Below are 14954 nucleotides of genomic sequence, written 5' to 3'. Positions count from 1 at the left end.
ATCAATAAGTACATTTTTATCTATTTAGCTCCAAGTGAAGACGAATGTTTGACGCTTCGTATTCAGAGCAGGTCTAGATTCTACTTTCAGCGCCCTCTGCAGGCCTGGAGCACATCCTCTGTGATCGGCTGACTGGGTTTGTGTTCTGATCGTTCATGCATTTTGTTTGTCGTTAATGTATTTGTATCTATTGCTGCATGAACTTTTGTTTGCAGTGCTCTTTGGATTTGAACTGTATGTGTCTGGATGCAATCGTGTTGTTTAAATTTGATCATCCTAACAGAAACCTGTTGGGCCACCGTAGACGTGTCTTGATTAGCGCAAATCGCTTGTTGCTAAGTTTCCAGTGGATCCAGTCTCCTTCATGGACCATCTGAAGTCAGAGAGAAGCTCAGGAACAAACACATCTGATGACTGTGTCTTTAAGTAATGAGAGCAAACAGGTGGGCACAAGATGTGATTGTTTCCAAACTGTATCCGAGCAGGTTCTGGGTCACATACAGCCACAAAGAGGTCACGGCAGAGCGGGGCGCCGTTCGGGGGGGAGTATGCCTCACTGCAGTCTAATCAGCTCTCACAGTGGAAATGTTGATGGAGGACAGCTGAGGAGCATAAAAAGAGGCAGCCTGGTGCAGAGCTGGTTTCACAAAGACAGTCAGAGATGCTGAAGTTTCTCCGAGTGACTCTTTCAGGCTGAATCGGCTGAACTAATGTGGGATTTCCTCACCGCTCCAGATGTTTCTCTCCCTGGAAGACGAGACCGCCGCTGTATTCCCACAGCGATGATTGCAAGTTTGGAGAGTGACGGTGACCTACTTCCTTCACCCAGACTGTTAGGTTGAGCTTTTTCTCACATTTGTGCCTGTGCTCGGCTCTCTGAGGCCGGCTGCACAAAAACTACATTCAACTAATCAATCATTTCATTCATACAAACTTTATACAGTCACTGGCCTCTGTGTGTTTCCTGTTTACAGTGTGGCGTGTGTGAAGATCATTCTCATTAATGTGTCTCATGTCTGTTACTTTTCCTTCCTCAGCGATAAAAAAAAACGTCCTGTCTTTGAGTCTTCGTACAAACGGGGAAATCTTTTATTAAAATATGGGAAGTCTCTTCTGCATCACAGTCTGTCAAAGACAAATTATTTACAATGAGGACACAGAACCTGTATAAACATTTTTAGGAGCAGATTCAGAGATGTTGCACGTTGCCTGGAGTTCTTGGAATATCTCCAGTTTGGGAAAAACTAAAATATGCAGTTTTTAAAGCTGGGCCCTGTTTCTACAAACTCTCAGGTCTAAATGACTGATAGGTACAAATTGTTTATTACGTCAACCTGCAGCAGTGAAACAGGCTGTAACAGCTGCAACCATACAGAGAAGTAACTGATCGAGGCAGCAGTAGACCAACAGCTCCTGTTTTAGTGATATAAAATATATAAGATCAGGAATATGTGAATGTGAATATATGAAGTATCCACTCAGGCAATGCTGCTATCTCTTAAGTATCCCAATTACATAAAAAATCACAGGATTAGAGCTTCAGGGTGAGACAAGATCAATCACCTTTTCAGGCCACCAGACTCCATTCACAAAAACAGCGATATTATCTTGCAGAACGCTTGAGCTGCTCACTTGGTCTCCTTGTTTGTGTTGTTGTGTGTCTTTGGTGTTTTTAATAGTTAGCATGAAAACCAACATAACAAAAAAACACAAACAAATACCATGTTGAGGCAGAAGTAGAGCAGCAACTGCCTACCTCCTGTGAGGTTAAATCACTGCTTTTATGAATGGAGTCTGGTGTGTTTGCGATGTAACGTCTGTTTGTGGTTAAAAAAATCATCTTCCTCTGTAACAAAAAGGTCTATCTCTGTAGGGATCCTTTCTGTAATGTTGTTACACACTTAGAGTAACAATCTGAGCGGAAACAACAAGAACTTTTAGTGGACGACCTTTGATCCATCAAGGATTATGTTGCAGCCGTTACAGCCTGTTTCACTGCTGCAGGATGAACACATCTACTGGAGACATTCACGTATTCGTCCTTTAGAACCAAAGTACGTAATAATATGGCCCAGCTCTGAATGTAAAAGAGTTACCCTTTAAGATCAAGAGTTTATGAAAGATCTCACTTCTGTAATAAAGTTAAAAATATTTCCTAGTTGGACAATGAGAAGTTATAAAATTCTTTAAAGCTTGACATAATCTGTCATTGTCATAAGCACATTTACTATTTAACCAAAGCAAAGCAAACATGTAGAGCTGATGAAGGTACAGAGGATCTTTGCTCACTGATCAGGATCAGCCACACGAAGGAACCAGTAAGAGAGGAAAGAGGAACAAAATAGATCTTGTTAGTAGTAAAGTTTGTGTAGTAACATTTTCATTCCCAACTCTTAAACTGTGAGTTTGTTTTCCCTTGAGTCATTGGTATAACATGTATCCTACGACATCTATACGTCACGTCTTTATCTCTCTACAATAATCAGGCAGATTATTCACAAAGCTAAAACTCCTTCAGTTCTCAGAGCTCTGCACTGGATCCCTCTGCATCAAAGAATTGTTTTTCAAAATGCTATTACTGACTTACAAAACTCGGAATGGTTTGGGGCAAATTCACGTCTAATATGCTATTCTGTATATGCTGCTACATCCAGAGCTCATAAATCATCTGGGACTGATTCGCTCTCTGTCCTCGGGGTCAGAACAGAACGTGCAGGAGCAGCTTTCAGTGCGTCTATGATTTGGAATAAACTTTGAGAATATTTAAGGTCTGCCCTAAAACTTACTTTTGTGCTTGAATGTTCAGACATTCAAAGCTAGGGCTGCTGTAAACAACAAGTCCCTCCCTAGCTTCCTGTTAGCACTATTTTGGCTTTACATGGGAAGTTTTAAGAGCTACAACTTGGTGTTTATCCCCCGTATGGTAAACTCATGAATTTAAAGAGGTAAGCACTCTCTGGGTAATGAAATAAACATCGTCTTTGGCGATTTATTCCCTTTTAGTACTTTATATAGAGTAGGCACAGGATTCCACGAGATGATGGCAAAGAGAGAAGTCGTCAATTCCTGAGTGGTTGTTTTGTTTTTGTTGCTAGTTTGGTAGAAATATTGAGACACTCGTCTACAGATCTGTCCCACTGCCCTGAGCAATTTGAATTATATAAACGTCTAGAAATGTGCCCATAAATGTAGCCTGTGAATATCCAGTCAAGTAACTCAAAGGTAAAAATCATTACTGCCATTACCCTGTGGGATGATAATCAGTTTACAGTTATCAATTATTACTGTAAAAGTTGGGATAATCTGGTAAAGGGCGATATGCTGTACTGCCCTAAAGGAGAAGTCGTTAGCCTGAAGCTAAACTGCAAACAAAAACACTGAAAGGTTACTGAAATGATACTGGCATGGCGACAACAACAACAGCAACAGTCTTTGAGGAGTAAAATGGTGGTTATTGAAAACTATGATAAAAACATTTGGCCTCGACACACTCAAACCACCACTGCTGGTTTTAATCAACTCATTATTTCATCATTGTGACAGCAGTTTCTTCAACATCTTGATCATTAAAAACATTACCTGCTTCTAACTACGCAGTTGTTCGGGCATACAGTATGGTAGTGGACCATTATGAACAGTGAAAGTCTTCAGAACACATTAAGAAATGTACTTTTAGAGTCTGTGCCGATGGCGTTCCTTGCTGTGCATCGGTAGACGCCGGCGTCTCGTTGCGTCGGGTTCTGGATGATGAGGGAACCTTGCGGATGAAGGTATTTGTTTCCAAAAAGGCGTGGCTGCGCACTGACAGCCAGGCGGGTTTTATCAGGTGTTTCCCATGCCACATCCACTCTCGGGATCCCAGTGGCTGCACAGTTCAATTGAACAGCAACTCCACGTTTGGCGTAAGTCATAGAGGGAGGGCCGTTGGTGATTCGAGGTGGGTATGCAATCACGATTACAGATACAGAAAGCATAGAGCTGCCGTACTCGTTTGCAGCTCGGCAAACGTACGACCCCCGATCGTAGACTGATACTTGTTGGATTGCAAGCGTCCCATTGGGCAGCACAGCATAACGTCCAGCTCTCTGTGGCCTGTTGAGAACAACCCCACTAGGAAGTGTCCATGTAAGTCTGAGGGGCTCACCGCTGGTCAGACAATGAAGCAACAGTGTTTGCCCATTAACCACGCTGACAGGAGCGTTGTATCTGTTGTTGATCTCTGGCTTTCTACCTGGGAACAATGTGATGATACGCTCTGCAAGCCCTCGAGAATTATGCCCCAGACATCGATACATACCAGCTTCAGCAACAGAGGGGTTGCTGATGATCAAAGAGCCACTGGGATGGTGGAAATACTTAGAGAACCGAGCACCAGTTTGCAAAGGAGCGCCATTAGGTAAGATCCAAGTGACAAGAGGTAGAGTCGATCCCTCGAAGGAGCAGTTCAAAGTCATGGCGTTCCCAACAGTTAGCGACAGGCTGTCTGTTCTGGGTCCTCTAATTTGTGGCCTCTCAACAAGCTCCTTCACCTCCAAGTTAACCACCAGCCTTACCTCCCCTCCTTCATTCCGAGCGATACAAGCCAGCTGCCCGGAGTCTGTCCTCTTGGGTGAACGGATTTCCAAGGTTCCATTCTGGTGAACGGCCATTCTGTTGCTGTTGTACGGAGCAGGGAGGATCACATTTCCTGGTAGAACCCACATGATTCGAGGATTTGGTTTCCCCTTCGCAACACAATCAACAAACTTCCTCTGATCTTGGACCGCGGTCACCTTGACTGTGTTGGCATCTCCTCTTAAGCCGTTAATCACTGGAGAAGTTACCAGGACCTCCAGCCTGGTAACTTTATGGTCTTGTCCTGCATTGTTTCTGGCCATGCAGGTGTAGTTACCGCCATCAAAACGTTGGACCTTCTGAACCACCAATGTCCCATCATCCAAGATCTGGTATTTGTCTAAAGCAGGGGAGATAACTTTGTTTGTCGGGGATATCCATATGAGGCTCGGCATTGGTTCCCCTTTGGCGTTACATCTCAGCGTAACGGTCTCACCGTAGAACACCTTGATGATCCTTTGGTCTTTATCCTGGATTTGTGGCTTTGAAGTTGCAACCTTGACCTTGACTCTAACCTTCATCTCATCTTTACCCAGTTGGTTCTCGGCGTAGCAGGTGTAGTCTCCTTCTTCTGGCATGCCAACGTCGTTGAAGAACAACGTCCCGTTGTCAAACACCACGTACCTAGAGTTCATAAAGGGAAAGGGAGAACAGGAATAGTAGTTGTTACAAGATGAATTCTGCAGCTTTAAGAGCTTAAGTAGGTAATGAAATCTCCAAAATAAGTCTAAAGCCAAAAGCATCAATTTGTGAGTTTCCAGCATCAACTTGTTTGATTCTGTTCAAAGAGTGAGAGAGATCATTAGCTAACTTGTTTCATTATTAATGCACACTGCATTTCAATATTTAAGCAGTCCAAGTTCTGCTGTTTGCGCCCCCTGTATCGAGTTTGAACTGAACTTGGTCAATAAAATCAGGACTGGAAAGTCTCCAAGTGAGGTCATCCCAGTTTATCCAAGAAAACTTTGCTGCTAAACCCCACCCTTTGCAGACACATTTGTCCATCAAGCTATCAAGGGGCTGACCTTTCAAAGTTTACCTTCTTTATATGTTAACCCATCCGGCTATTCTGCAGCATATTCTGTCGTCACTACATGTATGTAGCTCATTGTAATAAACACTTTGATGAAAAAGCTACACCAACATGCAACAACCAATGACAATTCATATTTTGGTTAATACTTGCCCCCAGAGCATGTTTAACGTATTTGGTGAAATTCTGTTCTCCATGTTCTGAGGTACATTTTTGGTATTTTTGGCACCCCACACGGATCAAAATGCTTTGTTTGTAGCTCACTCTGTGAAAGCAGGATCTGTATTTGTCTCTGTCTTTGATGCTCTGTGAGCCTTTTTTCTGTGTTCAGGCATCTATTACATGTCAAAAAGAAACATGATTGGTTACCCAACCTTAATAGACTGACGAGTAGCATTCACTGTATTTTCTATGTGTCACAGCAGGAAGCAATAAATACAGCTGAAATATGAAGGGGTTTTCGTATTGTTGCAGCACATGCCAGAATTGGTTCTTGAAGTAATTTTCTGTGGAAGTAAGGAGTCATTAATCTTAAGGTGGTGAGCTGCCACTGGAGCACAGAGTCAGGGAACAGCTTTCAAAGTGATTTGGACATTTAATAATGAATCTTTTAATGTCATGGTTGATACATTTCAGGTTTATTGTTTTATAGCTCAAACTAGCAAATAAATTAGTCGAAGAATAGTCGAAGCTGGTTTCCAGACATAAATGTTAATTAATTTCAAACTAGTACATTTTGAATAAAGACATGCGCTCATTAACACTATATATGAGTTAAAGAAAATGGAAAATGGAATTTTCCTGCCTTGGCAGTGACCGATCTGCTGCCTGGCTGCTCTCCATATTTAAACAAATTTCTATCAAAGTAACAAAAACTACAACGTCCTAATACATCCTGCAGTCGATTCAACAGCTTGAGTTTTATTCAACTGAGTTTTATCAGGTTTCTAATGTCAATCATGAGTTGGAAAAGAATCAAAGGTAAAAGTTGGATTTTTAATCAGGTCCTTTTTTAAACAAGTTCTTGCTTTTGTTTGTGCATTGCAACACATCTTGTATGTTCATTTTCTTTAAGAGAAAAAAGTCAGAATTTCAGGGATTTTTGTCCTAAATTTATGACAATAAACTAAAAAGATTGCTAGAAGACCTCTGAAACTCCCAGAGTTTAAAGACACAATATAAAATATCTCTGACCATAACCCACAATAACTGAAGAAACCTTCATACCTGCGACTGCGCCCCCCGCTGACACCATCCCTTTGTTTGACCGGGTTGACCATGGTGCCATCTGGCAGTGCCCAGCTGATCTCAGGGTTGGGTAGACCAGAAGCCACGCAGTCCACCTTCAGGTCTCCACCGTACACCACCTCCTGACTGGACTGCTGTGGCTTCTGGCTGATCTTGGCCGGTTTGGTCTGGACGTTGACCCGCAGCTGAACGTAATCATCACCCATCTTGTTACGTGCCACGCACAGGTAGTCACCGCTGTCCTTGTCTGTCACAGAATGCACGGTTATAGTGCCGTTGGGGAACACCTTGATTCTGTGGTCGAAGCTGCAAAAACAAAAGAAACAACAGCATTCAGTTTAATGTAAGGTTTGTTTAAACATTTATTAGATGTGAAAAAAATCGTATTAGCTTCCAAAGTCATCAAATACTGTACTATACTAAATCCGCTGTTTAACGCGACCTTTAGCGTATGCATGAGACACACTTTCATCCCCTGCTATGTTCGACAGTCAGTGCAACTTCTTCTATTGTCCAGCACTGGAGAGGCAAGGTGACGTAGCAGACGACGTCAACTAAAGTGTCCCTTGAAACAGACCATAAACAGATGCTACCTTGTGCCCTGACAAAGCATCAGTATTTGACGACCTGGGATGATAATGCATTGGTTGTTCTTACCTGAACTGTGCATCCACCAGCTTCTTAGAGGGAGTCCTCCACATGATCCGGGGCTCTGGCTCTCCTGTTGCTACACAGTTCAGCATCAGCTTCCCCCCATACATCACATCTGTTCTCTGGGGGGATGACGTGGTGATGGTTGCTTTGGCAGAGGACAGACTCCTCCTGATGCTCAGGATCACTGTTCTTCTGCTGGAAGCCACCGGGTTACTGGCTGAGCACTCGTATCTCCCAGCATTCCCAGGGCCCAGTCCCTGAATGCTGAGGGTACCGTTGGGGAAGACGATGAGGTTTCGTCCAGTGATAAACTGGGAAGCAGTGAGCTGTACTCCATCAGGCGTGATCCAGCGGATGACAGGCTGAGGGGAACCTGTGGCGGAGCAGTGGATGAAGGCGGTGCTGCCCTCAGGGAGGGTGGTGTTCTCATGTTGAGTCTGCTGAATCACAGGTGGTAACGCTGAAACATAAAGGCGGACTGAGACCGTGTCTGCACCGGCGGCGCTGCTGCCAATACACTTATAAATCCCTCTGTCTGTGAAAGTGGCCTGGCTGATCTGGAGGGTTCCGTTATTTAATACAGCCACACGCTGCTGAGGGGCCACACCACGAGGGGCAGCAGGCATGTGGACATGGTTTGGTAGCACCCATGTGACTCGAGGCGTAGGGTGCCCCTCCACTTTACACTCCAAATCGACTTTGCCACCAAGATGCACCGTGACATCTCTGTGACGGGACTGGAGGACCCGCGGATGCTGGGACAGGACCACGAGGTTGACCACCATGTTGTCTGTGCCGTACTGGTTCTGGACGGTGCACAGGTACTGCCCCCCGTCCTGTGGCTGCGTGTTCCTGATGATTAATGTACCATTTTGACGAACCTCAAACCTCTGGACCCTGGTGTTCTGAGCGATACTGGCCCCTGAGTGAATAGAAAGATGAGGTGAATACGTTTTATAAAGAATCAGTTCAAACTGCTGAAAGAGTTGTAGATATCTTCTGCAGCTGAAATATATGGAAGGCAGCAGTGCCCTATAAAAGCAGTATGCAATGACTACATTTCCTGAGAGCTCAATGGAAGCTATCTGTAAATCACCAAGACCTACTGTAATCTTATTAATTGCAACTGACTTATATGGATTTCAATTTAAATATTTACAGTAAAAAGAAGTGATGATGGGGACCCAAAAGTGTACATATAACTGAGTTATGAGATTAAGTCATACATACCGCTTGCAACTTTCGTCCATGACAGGAAGGGCATTGGCTCGCCCTCAGCCTCACAGGGAAGCTGAGCATCTGTTTCTGCTTTCACAGTGAAAGTCTGGAAATTACTCTTAGTTATCCTTGGCTTCCCTCTTGGAATAAATCCTTGTCCAGGTAGCTGGTGCTCTCTGGACACGTCCTGCGTGCTTGTTAGCAGTCTGTCTGTGAATGCATCAGTTTGGATTGCTGCCGTCGTTGGGGCAGGGGCGGATGTCTGCTTGATTGTCTGCTCGCTGGTTAATGTTAAGGCTGGGGAAGTTTCTGCACTAATTTCTAGAACCAGGTCAGTTGGATGGGTTTCAGGAGGTAAGTCTGATGTTCTCTGAGGCTCTGATGTGGTAATGGGTTGGATCTGTGGGTTGTCTTGAATGTCGTTGATTCTTGGAGCCTCCTGGGTGGTGGCCCTTAGTGAAGGGCTCGTTTTGGCTCCTGGGGAAGACGTTCTGGCTTGTGTCGCATCAGGCCTTGATGTAGCAGCAGAGGGAGGTGCTGCGATTGGACCATCAACATTAGTGCCTATGTTTTCAGTTTCCTCAAGGAGCTTATCTGCCTCTAGCTCGCTGCTTGTGGTTTTATCTTGACTAGAACTTTCAGCTACTGTAAGTGTCTCTGTGGTAAACTCTTCTGAGTCCAAACCACCCACAGAAAGCACGGTCGGATTTGTACTTAAGCTTGAATGGTACACAGGGGTTGTTTTAATTTCATGCTCAATCAAGGAAGCAGCTGAAGCAGATAAGGGCGGATTGCCAGTCTCTTTTAAAAGCATGTCTCCATTCTCTTCTGTGTATGGATGGCTTGATTGATTCTGCTGAACATCTGTTTGTACTTGAGTTACAGGGTAAAAGCCCACAGAGGGACTGACAGAGGATGGCACAGGTCCAAGGTCTTCCATAACGCTGACTCTTTGCGTCTCCTCAAAGGGATTAACAGGTCGACGAGGGCTGCTCGTAAACATTTGCTGAGTGGTTGATGTGAGCATCTCCATGAGCTCTGGACTCTCTGAGGTTCCCAAGGCTGTTTGAGAACTTGTCTTTCCGTGACCCACTCCTGGAGAGGCTGTTGGAAATGATGGTGCCGCTGACGTGCTTTTGAATAGCGGTTTGGAAAGAGGGCTGCTTTTTGTTTCGGGGGGAGAAGATGGTGGTGAAGAGAGCTTGTCGTCATGCCTTGAGACTGTGCTTTCTTTATGACTCAGTCGGCCTGATGTCGCAGCTTGACTTGGAACGGTGGTATTGAAATTGGCTTCTGATGGTTTTATTTTTAGCTGTGTGGATGCAAAGGTTCTGATTGTTTCAAAGAGGGCATTCGAAGGTGTGGTGGCAACAAACGGGAAGGGTTTATTTGTTTGCTTCCTTCCGTTTGGCCTTCTCCGACGCCCTCCATTCCTTCTCCTGGAGTTCGGTTGTCGTTGGGGCGATTGTCCTTTCGACCCCCTCCTTCTTGAAGTTGTGGGTGCTAGCGCAGTTGTGGGAGATGCCGTTGTGAGCATTTCTTGAGATTGCAAATCATTACGTGTTGTGTCCTTTGGCTGATTGTATGACTGTGATGTTGTTGCATTTTCCTCTTGGCTTGGCTCTGATTCACTCGGGTTGGCTGAGGGGATAATTCCACTTCTACTTGAAGAGAGCTCTCTGTCATTATTAGAGCTGGCAATCTCGTTCGATCTATCCATTTTCTTGCTCCCCTCAGATGCCTTGGACCAATCAGCTGTTGTGACTCCATCCACATCTGTATTTGCGCTCTGGTTCTCTTGTAGAGAATTTGTATGGCTTCTGCTTGCAATGTTTGTACTAGCCTGCCAAAAAGTGACAGCGTGCAGGGGAACAGATGTGGTCTGTGGGAGGAAAAACACACTGTTTGAAGTTGTGTGCAGATCTGAGTTCGTATCACTGGTTGTGTGTTGTACATTATATGTAGTGTGTGTTGTGTGTGGCTCTTCTGTAGCGTGGACTCTCTTTGATGTTGTATCATGTGTAGCATGTGCAGTGTGGCTGTTAGATGTCACAAGTGTGCTTTCGCTTTGTGTAAAGTCTTTATTGCTTTTCCTTTGTGTATGTTGTAATGGAGTGTGTGGTGTTGTAACACCATCCTCGCCTCCAGTTTCCTGCGCCCCATCTGATGATCCCTCAAAGGTTTCTTGTAACTGTGTTGTCTGCTCTGTCAGCTTCCTTTCTGGGACAGGTGTCACAGTATTTTGGGCATTTCTATCCCTAATCTTGGCCAATATGTCCGCCCATTTCTCTGGGTCTATTTTACTCTTTGACACATTAATTTTCCTCCTGCTGTCAATTATGTTCCTCCTGTCCTCAACACGTGGTCCTGCTGGTTTTCGAGACGCAGACGGCCTCCGCCACACATTTCTTGATGGATGGACACCCCTCCTGCCTGGGACAACACCTCCTGGAATTCTCCGCCTTGTAGCATCCAGTGGACTTTTTGAGGCCTCCACCTGAGTCCCGTCAGTGTCGCCTGATGCCTCCTCGATGTCCTCTGTTGGGTTAGGGTTAGGGTTAGGGACTTTAATCTGAGTGTTGACCCCTGAGGCTGACTGAGGTCTTGCTGGAAACTTCCTCAAAGGCCTGATCACCCCTTTTCTCCTGACGATGGAGACTTTTGTAGCCATTGTGTCCACACCATGTTGATTTATGGCGATACACTTATAATAACCGTTGTCCAATAACTGACTCTGTTGGATATAAAGAGTACCGTTGGAGTAGACCAACGCTCTGGAAGAGTTGGCTTGGAAACTGACTATGTTGCTGCTTGGTAGGATCCAGTTTATTTCAGCATCAGGGGAACCAGATGTTGTGCATGGCAGTGAAATGGGGCTCCCTGCAAATCCCTCGATAGATGTAATTGAGGCGTCCTCCCCTGGGCGAGAGCTAGAGGATTCCTGCACTGTCAGATGGAATGCCAGGGCAGCAAGGTCTCCATGAACCTTGGCAATGCAGTAGTAAATTCCTGTGTCTGTGTGGCTGACAGCTTTAATCACCAGCCGCCCGTCACCAGACACAGACACCCTCTTGTCTGCACTGCTGAATGGAGCTTCCACCTTGGAGCCGTCTGGAAGCCTCCATTGGATCACTGCCTGGCCAGAGCTGTGCACGTTACAGTCCATTTGACTCGGCCTTCCCAGGATAGCACTCACCGCTTTACGAGTCGTGTTCGTTGACTCAATCATAACCCATGTCCTCCTCTGTCTCCGCACCAGCTCTGCCTCCACCGTCTCTGAAGAGTCCACGCTCAGGATCAGTTTCACCACCTTGGCTGATGATTTGAGTCGGTTCAGCTGAAGGTCTGCAGATGTCTGCATGAGCCATGCTGGCTGGGCCATCATGTTAACTTTAACACCTGTGTAATACTGGGCATCCTTCTCAGAGTCCTGTCTGTACACATATGTTGGATGAGGCTCTTTTCTGAGCATGACGCTCCTTTGTAAGTGTGCAGGCACGTTGCTGTAGTATGCGATTAGCCTCCACAGTCGCTCATACCTTTCTCTATCAACAGGGCATTCAAGATCCACAGAGAAGGTGACGTTGGATGAAAGATGGTGTTGGTCGACCTGCTCCCAGTTGATCTTGTTGAGCTCCCTCGGCTCGCCAAAGCTACACTCCAGATCGACCTCATTCCCGTGTTCGTCCGAGAGGCCCATGGAGATGTTCCCAAAAGCTTCCCTGAAGTCCTCCATGATCAGGACCTCGCTCTCAACGTCCTCAGGTGGGGACGTCCTCTGAGGGGCGCTGATGACCGGGCTGCTGCAGACCAGGTTCTCCATGGCCTGGAGCTCTTTCCTCTGGAGCTGCCTGGGAGAGGAGCACATGGGACACAGCTGGCCACCGGGGAGGGCCCGGTCCTTCTTACATTTCAAGACCCCTGCAGAAAAAACATCAACACTGTCAAACTATTTGCAATAACGTATCTCCTTGAAATATTCAAGTACACCTTTACCAGTGCACAAAAACTTTGGTAAATAAAAGTCAATTTATAAGAGATACAATACAGGGTCTTATTTACTAAACAACAACCTTGTAACAACAAAAATACTTCATGCAACTGTTAGCTCATCTCTAAACACAAAAAGCACAAAGCCTCGGAAGGGTTTAAACAAAGGTTTAAACCTATCCTTCCCTGTACCGACCATATTTTTCAGGCTATGTTTTTCACTCTGTTTTCAGCTCAGTATTGCTGCTACATTCAACCACAGATACATTTTATTGATTTCGGCCATCATTGGATATCAGAACTGCATTTAAATGAAAGACACAACAAACGAAAATAAACTTACATTTGATTGTGTTTGTTGCAACGTGGACATTAAATGACATTTTACTGCATTGGAAAAGAGTAGAGAAATACTTAGCACATCTATATCAGCAGACAGGTGTGTAGGAGAGGAAAACAAAGATAAAAAAATGCAACTCCTGCACACTGTCTAACTTGCAAAAAATACATTTATTGGCTTGCAACGTCTCGGTGCTCGACCCTCTGCCTGTTGAAGGTCGAGCGCCGAGACGTTGCAAGCCAATAAAAGTCTATAAGTGTGCGGGGGTTGACTTGCATTACACTGGAAAATGAACTATATCATATAAAATCTATTTTATTGAACTTGCATTAACATTTGTTATAATAGTTTGAGATGAATTGCATGACTGATATTTTTTAATTCCCATTAAAGGAAATTGTAAACTTCCGCTGCAGTTCTCTGAGGTACCACTAGGGGCTCTAGTGACCCTGTGTAAGAAACATTATATAAAGTATCATTGAGCTCAAGTGTCTTTAGTCTCACCTGGTGAGGTTTTAGACCAGCCATGGAACCACCTCATGCTGCAGTCGCAGGTCCACGGGTTCCCATGGAGGTACAGGTTCTCCAGCTGAGGCATGGTGGCCAGCAGCCTGGAGGGCAGAGACGTCAGCCCGTTGTCGGACAGGTACAGGTGCTTCAGGGTGGACACGTGGAAGTGGTCCATCAGACTGAAGGTGGAGAAGGTGGCCGGGTGCAGCTGCTGAAGCCGGTTGCCCTCCAGCTGCAGCAGCCGCAGCGAGGTGAGGCCCTGGAAGGCGTCCGGGTGGATGAACTCCAGGCGGTTGTGGTCCAGGTGTAACCTTGCCAAGGACCAGAGGCCCTGCAGGGTGTGTCTGCTGACCTCCTTCAGCTTGTTGTAGCTCATCTTCAACATCTGAACCAAAGAGCAGCGAGAGGAACCAGAGGGGTTGATTTCATTCAAGGACATTTTGGGGTTCAGTTGCTCGAGGTCACTTTAAATATTAACTCATTCAGCCTGTACCTGAAGTGAAGTGAGGTCCCTGAACGCACCATCAGGTACACTGTGGATGTCGTTCCCATGAACCATCAGCATCTCCAGCTTCCTCAGACCGGCCAGAGATTTGTCTGTGATTTCATTAATGCTGTTGAACCTGAAACAAACATTAATCCAAGTTCATGAAGCACATTAAATTAAATCTTGTTTATATTATTATCAGTGTAATACAGCAGCAAAATAACTATTTAATGTAATGTTGTCTGACCCGAGGTTCATGCGCTCCACGTGCTTGGACACAGCAGCCGGGAAGCTGAAGAGGGAGCGGAAGGTGCAGTGGAGCTCAGTGGGCTGGGGGCACGAGCAGGACCGGGGGCAGGGGACCGGGGCAACCGGGGGCAGGATGGCCAAGACGAGCAGAGTCAGGAGGACGCGCAAGGCGGGGGGGTCCATTTTTATCCAGGGGAGGGGGGGTCACAGGAGCGGTCCGTGCAGAAACTTAAAACATGTTTATTGTTATTTTTATGAACATTTTAAAAGTAAATAAGGTTTAAAAGTGCAAAAAAGTAGAGTTAGATCCGATGCTGGAGTAAACCCAAACGTCAGATGACAGTTAGAATCCATCAGAGGTTCATTTCATTTCCTGGAGCGCTGATCCGAGTCTGCCTCTCTGCCTCTTTCCCCGCATGAATGGATGAACTCCGGTGGATTACGCGCGTTGCGCTGCAGCCAAAGTGCTCCCTAAATATTTAATAACTCCAACTCAAAACAGTGAAATGAAATATAAATGCTCTTACCTCAAAACCGTGATAGCTTCTCTCTGGGGAACTGCTCATATTCCATTTCAGCATGAGGGAAGTCAGGAAAGCGATAGAACCCAA

The 14954-nt window shown here is 45.5% G+C and overlaps 1 protein-coding gene across 1 annotated transcript; it reads right to left on the bottom strand.

Moving 5' to 3' along the window:
• Window positions 1–1811: 1811 nt before the first annotated feature.
• Window positions 1812–14526, bottom strand: mxra5a (matrix-remodelling associated 5a). The gene is made up of 7 exons (XM_069675651.1): window positions 14342–14526; window positions 14101–14230; window positions 13602–13992; window positions 8780–12688; window positions 7553–8471; window positions 6875–7201; window positions 1812–5238 (listed from the first exon to the last, which is right to left on the bottom strand). Exons 1-7 carry the CDS (start codon window positions 14524–14526, stop codon window positions 3648–3650), a joined length of 7452 nt encoding a protein of 2483 aa, XP_069531752.1. The 3' UTR covers window positions 1812–3647.
• Window positions 14527–14954: the final 428 nt, after the last annotated feature.

The sequence above is a fragment of the Semicossyphus pulcher genome, unplaced genomic scaffold (genome assembly GCF_022749685.1).
Source record: "Semicossyphus pulcher isolate SPU_LCO1_2020_fin unplaced genomic scaffold, fSemPul1.0.p SCAF_24, whole genome shotgun sequence".
NCBI lineage: Eukaryota > Metazoa > Chordata > Actinopteri > Labriformes > Labridae > Semicossyphus > Semicossyphus pulcher.
This window is presented reverse-complemented; position numbering and strand designations above follow the sequence as displayed.